General features: G+C 38.8%; 1 protein-coding gene across 4 annotated transcripts in view; it reads right to left on the minus strand.

Annotated features, from left to right (window-relative positions):
• LOC147312991 (solute carrier family 22 member 2-like) overlaps positions 1-12,486 on the minus strand; it is a 16,089-nt gene extending 3,603 nt beyond the window's left edge. For 2 of the 4 annotated variants that reach the window (XM_086264935.1, XM_086264934.1), the window contains exons 1-11: positions 12,023-12,486; positions 6,882-6,929; positions 6,622-6,725; positions 5,185-5,339; positions 4,777-4,945; positions 3,338-3,452; positions 2,953-3,053; positions 2,659-2,873; positions 2,461-2,569; positions 2,269-2,381; positions 171-270 (exon numbers count right to left, since the gene is read on the minus strand). In XM_086264935.1, the coding sequence (XP_086121061.1) occupies positions 171-270; positions 2,269-2,381; positions 2,461-2,569; positions 2,659-2,873; positions 2,953-3,053; positions 3,338-3,452; positions 4,777-4,945; positions 5,185-5,339; positions 6,622-6,725; positions 6,882-6,929; positions 12,023-12,373 (1,580 nt within the window). In that variant the 5' untranslated portion in view covers positions 12,374-12,486. The remainder of the gene's footprint in view (positions 1-170; positions 271-2,268; positions 2,382-2,460; positions 2,570-2,658; positions 2,874-2,952; positions 3,054-3,337; positions 3,453-4,776; positions 4,946-5,184; positions 5,340-6,621; positions 6,726-6,881; positions 6,930-12,022) is intronic. The other 2 variants (XM_086264936.1, XR_015125119.1) reach the window with 2 other exon arrangements.
• Between the last annotated feature and the right edge of the window lie 1,770 nt (positions 12,487-14,256).

The following is a 14,256-nucleotide window of genomic DNA, read 5'->3' on the forward strand; positions in this document are numbered from 1 at the left end:
CTAATTGTAATGCCTTTAAAAAGTAATATGAACTCAGAAGAAGGATTACTTTACTCATTAATATAACAAGTTATAGTGCTCTTCATATGGACCTCTGGACTAATACTTTAGCTGTACTCAGTAAACGGGATTCTGAATGTGTTATGACTGAAAAAACTGGGACATTTTACCAATTAGGGAACTCAATATCATCAATGGTTTCAGGGAGAGGTACTCCTTTGGTTTCAGGAAGTAACAGCACCAAACCTCCAGCTATGATTGCCACAGCGCCTGTACCAAAACAAGATGCAGATAATGTCAGTGTAATTGCAAAATTATTTTAATTATTTCCTACAAAAAAAGCTAAAGACTTTTCAATTTCCGATATTGTTCTGTTTTTTAAATTTAGTGTGTCATAATCACACGTAGGCTAGTAAAAATATATATTTCTGACTCAAATTGTTGTTGATTAAAAACTAAATAAAAAGCTTTTAACATCTTTGTAATAAATAAAATATCGAATGAATAAACAATTATCACTTTTTAAAACACTCAGGAGCTCCTACAAAAGCATTAAAGGAACTGGTATCAGTATAAAACATTCTCTGAGCATTTAAAATATTGCATTTAATGAATTACTTGAATTATTCACTCCAAAGAATAGTTACACAGGCAGTTAGTAACATTGTATTATACTGTGTGGATGGCTCAAACTCTGGACAGTGGGCTCTATAAAATGAACTGAAACTTGTAATTTAACAGATTACTTCCTTTGAATAACCTATAAGATGTTAAATTCTAGTTTACTGCTTCAGGAAACATCCTGAAGTTGTTGTCGAAAAAATACTGGCTAAAATTGGGTGACAAAAAAGGACCATTCACAGTCAGCAGCCAGTACAACCATTACTCAAACCTGCAAGAACATTATTCTATAACTGATGTAATTCAACAACACTGTGAGTGCCAAAATATTTTTTGTAATTTCTTTGTAGTTTTACATAAGTAAAAATTCACATTAAGTGATGAAGGGGTTTTACAGCAGCAGTAGACTTTTTTAAAAAAGTTTTAAATGTTTTTAAGGACAAATATGGCAAATCGAAACATAGTGATGCTATATTACTACTAGATTACTACTTACTACTTTATTCCATAAATAGTGTCACTGCTTTGTGAAATTATATCTGATCCATTTGTTTTTCCTTGTTAGGATCTGTTATTAAGAGTACATTATTAACATTTTATGGATGTTTTTGAAAAGGTAAATCTATGAACTTGATTTGTTACCTTTTAAAACCCAGTTACTAGTTTTATAAAAAAAAAAAAAAAGTAATAGTTGCTATTTATTTTTATTATATTAAATATGGATAAAATATATAATATGTTATTAATTAATTACAATGAACAAAACTACTTTTCTGCCATTTTAAGCCTAACTATTACATTACATGCATGTTTGAATATATCATTAGGTAATTGTGTAGCTTTTATCCATGTAAATGTGTTTTATTTATCACATACATTCTACAGAAGAAATCCTATACAGCCCATACGGAAAATCTCTGACATATTTCCCCCAAATCTTAATTTTAAAATTTTTTATCAGTATTTTTCTGGCAACCCATCGGCAAAGTAATATTATGCTTTCAGGGGTTTTGTTTGTTTGGTTTTGTTTTGATTTGAGGGAGAGGGACGTTCTTATAAATATAATAAATAACAAACAGCTGAATCTTTATCTAAAATTGGAAAACTCAAGAGATGAAATCCAGACTAAACCTGCTTGTTCAGCTGCATCTGTACTCTTTAATTCTAGTAACATCTATGTGATTTGGTGAGAGTAAACACCTTTAAAGCAAATGTCAAAATAGATACATTTCTCTAACATTAGTTCATCCATCCATCCATTCGCTTCCGCTTATCCTTTTCAGGGTCACGGGGGGTGCTGGAGCCTATCCCAGCTGTCTTAGGGCGAGAGGCGGGGTACACCCTGGACAGGTCGCCAGTCTGTCGCAGGGCCAACGCACAGGGACAGACAACCATTTGCACTCACATTCACTCGCACATTCACATTAGTTGAGCTATGTACATAAAATACAGAATATTTTTTGTACGTATTTTGTCTGTAGATTCATCCTTTTCCAAAATATATTAGTGGCAATGTAGAGCACAGTCCTTAACATTCTTAAGAATTCAGCCTGAGAAGACATAAATATGAGGTTTTGCACCTTTCATCTAGTATTTAACGTTTTTTTTTTTCATATACATGCTTACTGGTAAACATTATAAACCCACCAAAGATGATGAGTGGCAGTTCCAGCCAGATAGCAGCCAGTCTGTACAGCAGGAATGAGGACACAATGCCTCCAACATCACACAGAGTAGAACAAACAGACACTGCCAGGTTCCTGTATTCAGTCAAAATGATGGAGAGATAAACACAATTTCCTGGTTATAACTTCAGCAGGTTATAATTAGTTTCCTCACCTGACAAATGTGGGGTAGAGCTCTGTGTTAACAAACACCACCATCTCAAAGGCCATGGTGATCCCCAACCGACCGATACAGGCAACCGCTGTCTTTAACCAGAACAAGCCTGAGATACACACAGGAAGTCAATAACCAATGGGTACCAGGGTGGTGACCATGTCTGTGTTTTCTGTACAGTCTATGCATAAAACTCACTGTCAGGAATGAAAGCAGCAATGAAGCACGAAGCTCCAGCTACGATATTCGCAGTGGCGAATGGGAGACGCCGGCCAATACGTTCAATGGTGAAGAGGATAAGGAAGGCGGCAGGAAATTCCACCAAGCCAGAAATGAGAAAGTCAATGTAGACGTTTCCTCCTGCTATCCCCAAGCGCATGACGAGGCCTTGATAAACCACAGCACTGGTGAACCTGTGCACAACAAACACAGAGGTTCAGCATCAACTGCATGTAGGCAAAAAAAACGTGTGTGATTTCAGGCAAGTCTCACCAGTTGAACATGAGGATGAAGGTGTGCTTTCTCATGTTTGGAGTTCTGATTAGGTCCAGCAAAGAGGCAGAGGTAGACTCACCTTCACCATCAGTCAGTGACTGGGAAATAAAAACATGGAAATGTGAGATTAAAGCAGGATTAAAAAGTGTCATAAAATAATGGTAGAAATAAGGAGTTAATAGGTCTTAATGTTTCCTGTTAGTGGAAATGAAATGTTAGAGAATAGTTTTGGTGATTTTCTTTATCTTTGTCAACAAATTCCATTAAATACTAAAATCAGCAGTAAACTGATAAACATATTTGGTGAATATATTGTTCCTTTAGTCATTGCTATCTATAAATTCTTAAATTGTTCTGTAAGTGAACTATTTAATCGGCCTACCTCCGTATTCTTGAACAGTGTCCTGTGGTTTTCTCTGGCCACAGCTTCAGTGATCTTCAAAGCTTTGGAGGAACGGTTCTGAGAGATGAGCCACCTCGGAGACTCTGGGATAAACCTGAGAAACAAAGAAGTGTCTAAAGGTGCAAGTCTGTAGATAAAAATCTTAACTGAAAAGATTTATACATTATTTAGGAGATGAGGAGCTTTTTAACTCCCTGGAAAGTGACTATGGTAAATATGCAAGGTGAAAATGGTTATTATTATGGAACAAGTAATTAAACCAGCATATTAAGCTCATAGCTCTTTTGCACATAAATCTATTTAATACTTAAATTTTTTTGTCTCCATGTATTTATTCATGATATTTTTATTTTATCTATTTGTACATGTTAACCGGCATCTGCGTGTGGACAGCAGAGAAAGAATTTCATTGTACAGAGAGAAGCTTTTTCTTTGCACACATGACAATAAACACTTTGAATCTTGACTCTGAAACCACAGCAGGAGAGGAAGAAGTACTACATCTCCGTCCACCTTGCTGACTTCCATAACCTTACTTCTTGCTTTACTATTTAAAGGCCAGAGTGCTTCCCGCATCAGCACAGAACAAAAGCAATGAGATACATCATATATAAACCATAGTCCCAAAGATAATGGGCAGTTTTTGTTTTCCTTTTACTATAATAAATTTAGTGGGAAAATCTATTTTGATCTAAAAGGGAAGCACCATCTCATGCTAGAAGTACTGTAAGTCTTGTTTCCTGATCCAAACTCACATACCACTTTATTACGTAACCTGCATATATGCCTATTTGTGCAATTATCCAAACAACTTGCAGTAGTGCACAAAATCCTTGATTAGTATCCAATTGATTAGTATCCAAATGTGTGTGCAAGGAAAGCCAAAAACAGGTTTGAGGGTCTTTTCGAGACAGAGGCGAGGCTGCCATCTCGCGCCATCGGCCCCTCTGGCCAATGGACAATATTGATAACACTATTATGTGAAAAAATGACATAGAGTGTTGGACATTTCTGAACAAGTACAGATCTAAAATTTTACATAAGAGTGATGAAAAAGTGACTAGTAGTTCATTTCAAGTGAGCATTTTTTTCTGGATGATCACGCCATGTGGACTGTCATGTCCACATGGCGTGATTGGTAGTCCAATGCCTTGCCCCCGACTCCCTAACCCTTACTGTGATGCAATGATTGCCTCAGAGATCAGGCGATCAGCATGCTGAACACTGGAATATTCATATATACATATATATATATATATGAAGGTGACGCACTGTCATAAATGCCACTGGTCATTTATGAGCGCAAAGGCAGGCACAGACAGATGTCTGTTTTTGTTTGACATTGTCATGTGTACACGATGACAATGTCAAACAACATTGAGATTTTTTTTTTCTTTTTTGTTTGTTTGGTTTTTTACCAGTAATAACACACGAAGAGCACGTAGGGCACAGTGAAGGTGACCTGGAGCCAGCGCCAGTCTGTGATAAAGTAGGCGAGCAAAGGAAGGATGAGGAGACCCACACTGAAGAACATCTGGTACAAGATACCCACTGTTCTCCTGTACTTCACACCAACAATCTCTGTGACTAACAGAGGGACAGGAATGGTATTAAAAGTAAGACAATTTTGTTAGAAACAAAACAATGTGACATGCAAAAATAACACAAGTATATAAATTCCACAAATGTAAGAAAATTCTTGCATTATTCACCTAAAAATAATTTGAAAATGTATGATCAAAAGTTAGGCCGTGTCATTTCTACACAGTTAGCTATGAAAATGCCTCAGAGAAAAAATCTGTTTCAGAAAACATGGAGATGATTACGCAGCACATATGAGGTCATCCAGCCTCCTTTGACACTGAAGCCAAGGATGGTCCTGAACACAAGGATGGAGATGTAGTTTGGCGCTATAGCCACTGCGATTCCTGCTACTGCATTCAAAATGTTGGACACCAAGAAACTGATCTGCCTGCCAAACCTGCAGAGTGAAATGGAAAATACATCAGGTGGGGATTTGTTGAATGAATATTATTTTGAAAATAATATATTCACTCCAGGACACATCAGAGCCACAAGTCTAGCCACAAGAGGCCTGCAGGAGTGTGCCTATTCATACCACACAAACATGCCTTCATGTGTTTCAGGGGTGTTATAGTTATATTTTTCTATAAAACACAGTTGTAATTATACAGGGTGGGCCATTTATATGGATACACCGTAATAACATGGGAGTGGTTACTGATATTAAAGTCCTGTTTGTGGCACATTAGTATATGTGAGGGGGCAAACTCCTCAAGATGGGTGGTGACCATGGTGGCCATTTAGAAGTCGGCCATCTTGGATACAACTTTTGTTTTTTCAATAGGAAGAGGGCCATGTGACACATCAAACTTATTGGTAATGTCACAAGAAAAACAATGGTGTGCTTGGTTTCAACGTAACTTTATTCTTTCATGAGTTATTTACAAGTTTCTGACCACTTATAAAATGTGTTCAATGTGCTGCCCATTGTGTTGGATTGTCAATGCAACCCTCTTCTCCCACTTTTTACACACTGATAGCAACACCGCAGGAGAAATGCCAGCACAGGCATCAAGTGTCCGTAGTTTCAGGTGCTGCACATCTCGTATCTTCACACCATAGACAATTGCCTTCAGATGACACCAAAGATAAAAGTCTAAGGGGGTCAGATCGGGAGACCTTGGGGGCCATTCAACTGGCCCATGACAACCAATCCACTTTCCAGGAAACTGTTCATCTAGGAATGCTCGGACCTGGCACCCATAATGTGGTGGTGCACCATCCTGCTGGAAAAGGGTGTCTTGCATTGAAATCTGCTGCAATGACCCGGTTACTGCGATCACCAGATATCAACACAATTTCAATCCGCTCCTCACGTGTTAACCTCGACATGTCAATGGCTGTGAACAAAGAGAAACTTGTAAATAACTCATGAAAGAATAAAGTTACGTTAAAACCAAGCACACCGTTGTTTTTCTTGTGACATTACCAATACGTTTGATGTGTCACATGGCCCTCTTCCTATTGAAAAAACAAAAGTTGTATCCAAGATGGCCGACTTCTAAATGGCCACCATGGTCACCACCCATCTTGAGGAGTTTGCCCCCTCACATATACTAATGTGCCACAAACAGGACTTAAGTATCACCAACCATTCCCATTTTGTATCCATATAAATGGCCCACCCTGTATATGTTACCTGGCCAGCACAGTAAACTTGATGGTTGTTGGAGCCTCACCTGTCAGCAAAGTATCCAAAAGCGAAACTGCCAACCAAGAAGCCCACATTGAGAGTAGACTGGAACATGTCCACCAACCATCCATCTGAACACACCAGATTGAACTGAAAAAGGAACAAAGACATTTTTTCATGTCTATATGAAAACTTCCAATTTCACTTACATACCTGCACAGTTTAGTCAATTAATACAGAGAAAGTTTAGGGAATTCTCTTAAATCTAAATCAACTTTGTTAAGTTTACGCAAACTGTCTTCTCACCTCTGTGACGAAGGATTTCCTGCCTTCATACTGATACTCCCAGCTTTCCTGAAAGACAAAAAAAGTAAACATTTAATCCAATACGGACAGTTTAAACACTTCACACAAAGTTTTTCAGTTGTATTTTGCTCAAAGAAGTCCTGCCATTAATTAATTCTTCGATCTTAAATATGATCAACCTATCTCTAATGATCGGCTATGTACCACAGGCCTTCAAGCTAGCTGTAGTTAAACCTTTACTCAAAAAGCCATCTCTAGACCCAGCAGTCTTAGCTAATTATAGGCCAATCTCCAACCTTCCTTTCATATCAAAAATCCTTGAAAGAGTAGTTGTCAAACAGCTAACAGATCATCTGCAGAGGAATGGTTTATTTGAAGAGTTTCAGTCAGGTTTCAGAGCTCATCACAGCACAGAAACAGCTTTAGTGAAGGTTACAAATGATCTTCTTATGGCCTCTGACAGTGGACTCATCTCTGTGCTTGTCCTGCTAGACCTTAGTGCAGCATTCGATACTGCCGACCATAATATCCTATTAGAGCGATTAGAACATGCTGTAGGTATTACAGGTACTGCACTGCAGTGGTTTGTATCATATCTATCTAATAGACTCCAGTTTGTTCATGTAAATGGAGAGTCCTCTTCACACACTGAGGTTAATTATGGAGTTCCACAGGGTTCAGTGCTAGGACCAATTCTGTTTACATTATACATGCTTCCCTTAGGCAGTATCATTAGAAGACATAGCATACATTTTCACTGCTATGCCGATGACACCCAGCTCTATCTGTCCATGAAGCCAGATAACACACACCAATTAGTTAAACTGCAGGAATGTCTTAAAGACATAAAGACCTGGATGGCCGCTAACTTTCTGCTTCTTAATTCAGATAAAACTGAGGTTATTGTACTCGGCCCTGAAAAGCCTAGAAATATGGTATCTAACCAGATTCTTACTCTGGATGGCATTACCTTGGCCTCCAGTAACACTGTAAGGAACCTTGGAGTCATTTTTGACCAGGACATGTCCTTCAATGCACATATTAAACAAATATGTAAGACTGCGTTCTTCCATTTGCGCAACATCTCTAAAATTAGAAATATCCTGTCTCAGAGTGACGCTGAAAAACTAGTTCATGCATTTATTACTTCCAGGCTGGACTACTGTAATTCATTATTATCAGGATGTCCAAAAAACTCACTGAAAAGCCTTCAGCTAATCCAAAATGCTGCAGCAAGAGTACTGACAGGGACTAGAAAGAGAGAGCATATTTCTCCTGTTTTGGCTTCCCTTCATTGGCTTCCTGTTAAATCCAGAATTGGATTAAAAATCCTGCTCCTCACATACAAGGTCTTGAATAATCAGGCCCCATCTTATCTCAATGACCTTGTCGTACCATATCACCCTATTAGAGCACTTCGCTCTCGCTCCGCAGGCCTACTTGTTGTTCCTAGAGTATTTAAAAGTAGAATGGGAGGCAGAGCCTTCAGTTTTCAGGCCCCTCTTCTGTGGAACCAGCTTCCAGTTTGGATTCGGGAGACAGACACTATCTCTACTTTTAAGATTAGGCTTAAAACTTTCCTTTTTGCTAAAGCATATAGTTAGGGCTGGACCAGGTGACCCTGAATCCTCCCTTAGTTATGCTGCAATAGACGTAGGCTGCCGGGGATTCCCATGATGCATTGAGTTTTTCCTTTCCAGTCACCTTTCTCATTCACTTTGTATTAACAGACCTCTCTGCATTGAATCATATCTGTTATTAATCTCTGTCTCTCTTCCACAGCATGTCTTTTATCCTGTCTTCCTTCTCTCACCCCAACCGGTCGCAGCAGATGGCCGCTCCTCCCTGAGCCTGGTTCTGCCGGAGGTTTCTTCCTGTTAAAAGGGAGTTTTTCCTTCCCACTGTTGCCAAAGTGCTTGGTCATAGGGGGTCAAATGATTGTTGGGTTTTTCTCTGTATCTATGAAGCGCCTTGAGGCGACTTATGTTGTGATTTGGCGCTATATAAATAAAATTGAATTGAATTGAATTGTTTTTCGGACATTTGTCTTCCCCAATGGGAACAGGCTCCAACTAACAAGTAACTCTGTAAACTGTAAGGTTTCGCACTTTTAGAAGCCTTGTGTTGCTTACAACACAGTGTCTTACCTTTTTCTTGTTGATCCGTACTGAATACAGTGAGGCAAAAAAGTATTTAGTCAGCCACCAATTGTACAAGTTCTCCCACTTAAAAAGATGAGAGAGGTCTGTAATTTTCATCATAGGTATATTTCAAATATGAGAGACAAAATCCAGAAAATCACATTGTCTGATTTTTAAAAAATTTATTTGCAAATTATGGTGGAAAATAAGTATTTGGTCAATAACAAAAGGTCATCTCAATACTTTTTAATATACCCTTTGTTGGTAATGAAAGAGGTCAAATGTTTTCTGTAAGTCTTCACAAGATTTTCAGACACTGTTGCTGGTATTTTGTCCCATGCCTCCATGCAGATCTCCTCTAGAGCAGTGATGTTTTGGGGATGTCGCTGGGCAACACAGACTTTCAACTCCCTCCTGTCACGGCTGGGCAGCAGTCGTGTGGTGAATTGAGAAAAGGATCCAAAATGCAGGCACTGGCTGGGGTGCGAGTGAGTGTTTATTTACAGAGGTGATAAGGTGACAAAAACAGGAAGAGCAGAGCGGGGAGTAAACAAACCTAAACTGGGGAAAACTAAAGAACTAAACTTAAACCAAACACGCACGGGAGGAGGAACAAAATGCACAAAGAAAGATGGCGGAGAGACGCAGAATGAACACCGGGTTACACAGAGTAATGCAGACAGACATGGCGTTAGACAGACAACGCAACAGAGAGCACAGGAAAACACAGGGCTTAAATACACAGGGAGTAATCAGGGAATGGGCCACAGGAGGGAGACACAGCTGGGAGCAATTAGGCTAACGAGACAGGGGAGCGGTAAAACTGAACACACTGACATGAGACATGAACTTTCAGAATAAAACAGGAAACTAAGAGACACAGAGAACCAGACAGGACACTGAACTTGACAGGCAGACTCATGAGCAGACACAATAACACCATAGACAGACAGAGAGAACACAGGCAGGCATGAAACAAAAACACTAACACATAGCAAACCTAAACAAAAGACAAAACAGAATAACCGAGAACAAAGAATAATATAAAGAAACACAAAACACCGAGTCCTCAGACTCAGGACCATGACACCTCCAAAGATTTTCTATGGGTTAAGGTCTGGAGACTGGTTAGGCCACTGCAGAACCTTGAAATGCTTCTTACGAAACCACTTTTTCGTTACTCGGGCGCTGTGTTTGGGATCATTGTCATGCTGAAAGACCCAGGCACGCATCATCTGGAATGCTCTTGCCTCCTTGGGAGGTTTTCAGTCAAAACCTCATGAAACATGGCCCCATTCATTGTTTTGTTTACATGTTTCAGTCTTCCTGGTCCCTTTGGAGAAAAACAGCCCCAAAGCATGATGTTTCCACCCCCTGCTTCACAGTAGGTATGGTGTTCTTTGGGAGAAACTCAGCATTCTTTCTCCTCCAGACATGACAAGTAGAGTTTTTACCAAAAAGTTCAATTTTGGTTTCATCTGACCATATAACAATCTCCCAATCCTCTTCTGGATCATCCAAATGCTCTCTAACAAACTTCAGACGGGACATTTACTGGCTTAAGCAGAGGGACACGTCTGGCACTACAGGATTTGATTGATTTCTTCACACTAAGCTGCTTACCTTTTGCAGATTCAGTCTTCCCAGCCTGGTGCAGGTCTACAATTTTGTTTCTGGTGTCCTTTGACAGCTATTTGGTCTTGGCAATAGTGGAGTTTGGAGTGAGTCTTTTATGCTGATAAGTTCATACAGGTAACGAGTGGAGGGCAGAGGAACCACTTACAGAAGAAGTTACAGGTCTGTAAGAGCCAGAAATCTTGCTTGTTTGTAGGTGACCAAATACTTATTTTCCACCATAATTTGCAAATAAATTATTTAAAAATTAGACAATGTGATTTTCCGTTTTTTTCATCATTTTGTCTCTCATAGTTGAGGTACACCTATGATAAAAATTACAGGCCTCTCTCATCTTTTTAAGTGGTAGAACTTGCACAATTGGTGGCTGACTAAATACTTTTTTGCCCCAGTGTATATGGACAAGGAAAATTGTTTTCTTTGGTTGTATTCTTAATAACTTATTATCTACCCATTATTAAACATTGCCAACTCAGGTGCTACTGAGTAGAATGAATTAAAATATATGAAGATTAACAGAAAGCAAGAGATATTCATTCATACTCATAGTGGCATTTTGGAGCCAGCCTCAAGTGTCCATTAGAGGAACTTTAGTATTTGGCACTTTGTTTTCTTCATGGATGACTTTTCTTCAGTCACCAGTGGCTGAAAACTAAAAGAAGTGCACTGGGGGTAGAGTAGGCCCTGAGCACAGAACAAGCAAGAACAATGTGTAGAATCTAAAACCATAGTAAATGTCTGTTGCGCTGATTCAAATTATTTTAACGCAGTGCTCAGGGAGATATCTGGTCTCTGACTCATCCGCAGAAGGAAAGCGACGAGTCCTAACATCCAGTCAGTCTCATAAGTAAAAATAGTGTAAACTATCTTCAGCCACAAGGGGTTCTACAACAGATGGTCTGTCCCCCACAGAGTCGTATTATCAACATCATGGAGTCTGTGTGGGACTGATTACATCAAAAGCGGCTGAGAGAGCAGAACACAGAACAGCTCTGTGAATTTCTCTAACATGCTGGAACAATCTACCAACCAAAAAACTGTACCTTGAACACTTTATCTTGTGTAAAAGTAGTTAAAGGCTGTTTTGTTTTGTTTTGTTTTGGGGTTTTTTGGCCTTTCCATAACGTCACTGATGAACAAAAACATTAAAAAAAACATTTTCAGTCTTCTTTTTGTTTCTACTACCTATAACAGCACTGAATCCATTATTTAATGCTCAAGACTGACATTATTAAACTATAAAACTATAGTTAAATTATAAAACATCACCCATTTATCTACGTAAACTGTGCATATGAAACTATACATGAAACTATATGAAAATTATACATAAACACTGTGAAAAACAGTCATATAGGAACTGACCTTGCATGCTGTAAGTGGGACTCCACTCAGGTCCAGTTCCTGTGTGTCACAGGTCAGCTCTGTGGCATTCCAGTCCACCTCATACTGCTCGCAGGTGCTGTGCTGCACCAGTCCAGAGTTATTGACCAGAGGCACCGTCAGTCTGCGACTGTCTGTCAGGTTCCAGCCGCATGCATGCCTCCTCTCCACCACTGCAGGGTCCCGACACCAATGATCAGGGGTGAAACCCTGGAATACGATGCCGACGTATACCCCTGCAAAGGGCAACGACAAGAGGCAGAGCAGGGCAAAGATTCGCCTCTGACAGCGGCCAAATGACCCGGCTTCTTCCAAGAGGTCATCAAAGGTCATCCTTACTGTCGCAAAGTTTAAGAAATCAAGTCAAATCTTGTTCTGTTCAGCAAACCATGGATCAGTGCAAACTATCAGAGTCCCTTCAGGGGTGCTTAGACCTCGTGCACCTCACACTGGTCGATCCACAAGTCCAAAGGGGCCAGATGAAACACAGCTGGGTAACAGCGTGTTACTGTTTAATAAAGTCAAACACAGGAAGAAAGCAGGATTATGCAATCATTAAATGTATGTCTTCTTAAGGAATGCTTGAATGGCCTTAGCTTCAATATTTATGCACGATCATCACATCACATGACACGGATGGTCAGCTGTCTTTTATTTTTCTAAGAAAATGGTGTGACGTGTATTAACTACACAATAAAAATGACTGTGTTTGAATCACTCTGCCTCCATCCACTGTATTCCTGGAATTTGTAAAAAAAAAAAAATGTATATATAGAACAGTGTTACATTAAACAGTACATATTTATTTTCTTAACCGAAATCAAAGAAGTTTATAGAATTTAGAGAAAAATTAACTTGATTAAAAGAAGTTGAGCAAATCAGAGAAATCTCTGTCTGGCCTTCTTCACCTTGGAGCAGCTGCTCTGTGCCCGACTCTGTGTTTAGGCCCAGGGACCGTGGATAAATACACAGACATGTTTGTGGATATTGTTGTAAGTGCATTTATTGACTTCAAGGCATTCACAACCCGCTAACCCCAAAGTTTAACCTTCACAAGTAAGTGCCAAACCCTAACACTAATGTAAAATGAATTCTATCTTACATTATAAAACTAATTCTTCAAAGAGAGACATTTAAATGACAGCCAAAATATTTTGACTTCTAAAAGACTGACACCTGAAAATTTTTTATGAATACTTAAAAAATGTATTTTCTTCCTTCTATAATTGTTGCATCTTTGTAGTGTGCAGTGTGTGTTATTCAAACTTGACATTGTTACTAACACATCCTCACCATCATTTTCATTTTCTATGTAGTGATTTTGATCAAAACCACCTTTGAATGGTCTTCATATTAATAAAGGTTATGAGCATTTTCTAAGTCCTTCAGAAAAACCAGGGTTCAGTTAAAGACATGTACATTTCATGTCCTTAAAAATGTTACTATTGTGCAGTGATCTGTCAGTGCATTTATATTAAGCAACTTCTCATCTATTTTCATTGTAAATGGCAGTGTCTGCTATTCCTGCACCACAGTAGAAAGAAACAATGACACACAGTTGATTGTTGACTTTTATGATACAATTAGACTGAAGCTGGAAGCTGCGTGGAGAACCCTGATTTTACTGAAATATCATTATTATTATGAGGGTTTTGATAGGATGTGTTTTTCTTACTTTAACCTTTCTTAGGTAGCATTAGGATCATCATATGATCATATGGTCTCATGAGTTGTCCTCTGTTACATGCTTTGTTTTTCAGAAACATTACTACCATTGTCTTGTGTATGTCACATGTAAGGTCAGCTGTTTGTTGTGCTCATGTAAGATTTCTCAACTCTTACTTCTATCATATTTGTAAATTGCTTATATCACAGATTTGAACAAAATTAAATTAAGCCTGATTAATTCCAAAGACTAGGCTGTGTTTCTTTGGTTATAATAAGAAATCGTCTCATCTTCCTAAGTTTTTAATAAAACAGATTTCAAACATCCAGCCAGTTTTAGAAAGATTGCCTCTTCCTGTTTTTGCCTCCACGCCATTATAGACTGTATAGAAAAGATGGACATAGCCAGGAAACAGAAAGTGTTGGGTTTTTTCCACAGTCTCGAATTCATTATTTGCTGCACAGCAACATCTTGTCAATGATAAAGTAGTCACACCCTATCACTCAATTAATAAAAACTAAACTAAAATGAATAAATAAACACTGCAACC

The sequence above is a fragment of the Aulonocara sp. 'chitande type north' Nkhata Bay genome, linkage group LG15 (genome assembly GCF_057382095.1).
Source record: "Aulonocara sp. 'chitande type north' Nkhata Bay isolate Kocher_YH1m ecotype deep benthic linkage group LG15, A_spYH_male_GT1.1, whole genome shotgun sequence".
NCBI classification, from domain to species: domain Eukaryota; kingdom Metazoa; phylum Chordata; class Actinopteri; order Cichliformes; family Cichlidae; genus Aulonocara; species Aulonocara sp. 'chitande type north' Nkhata Bay.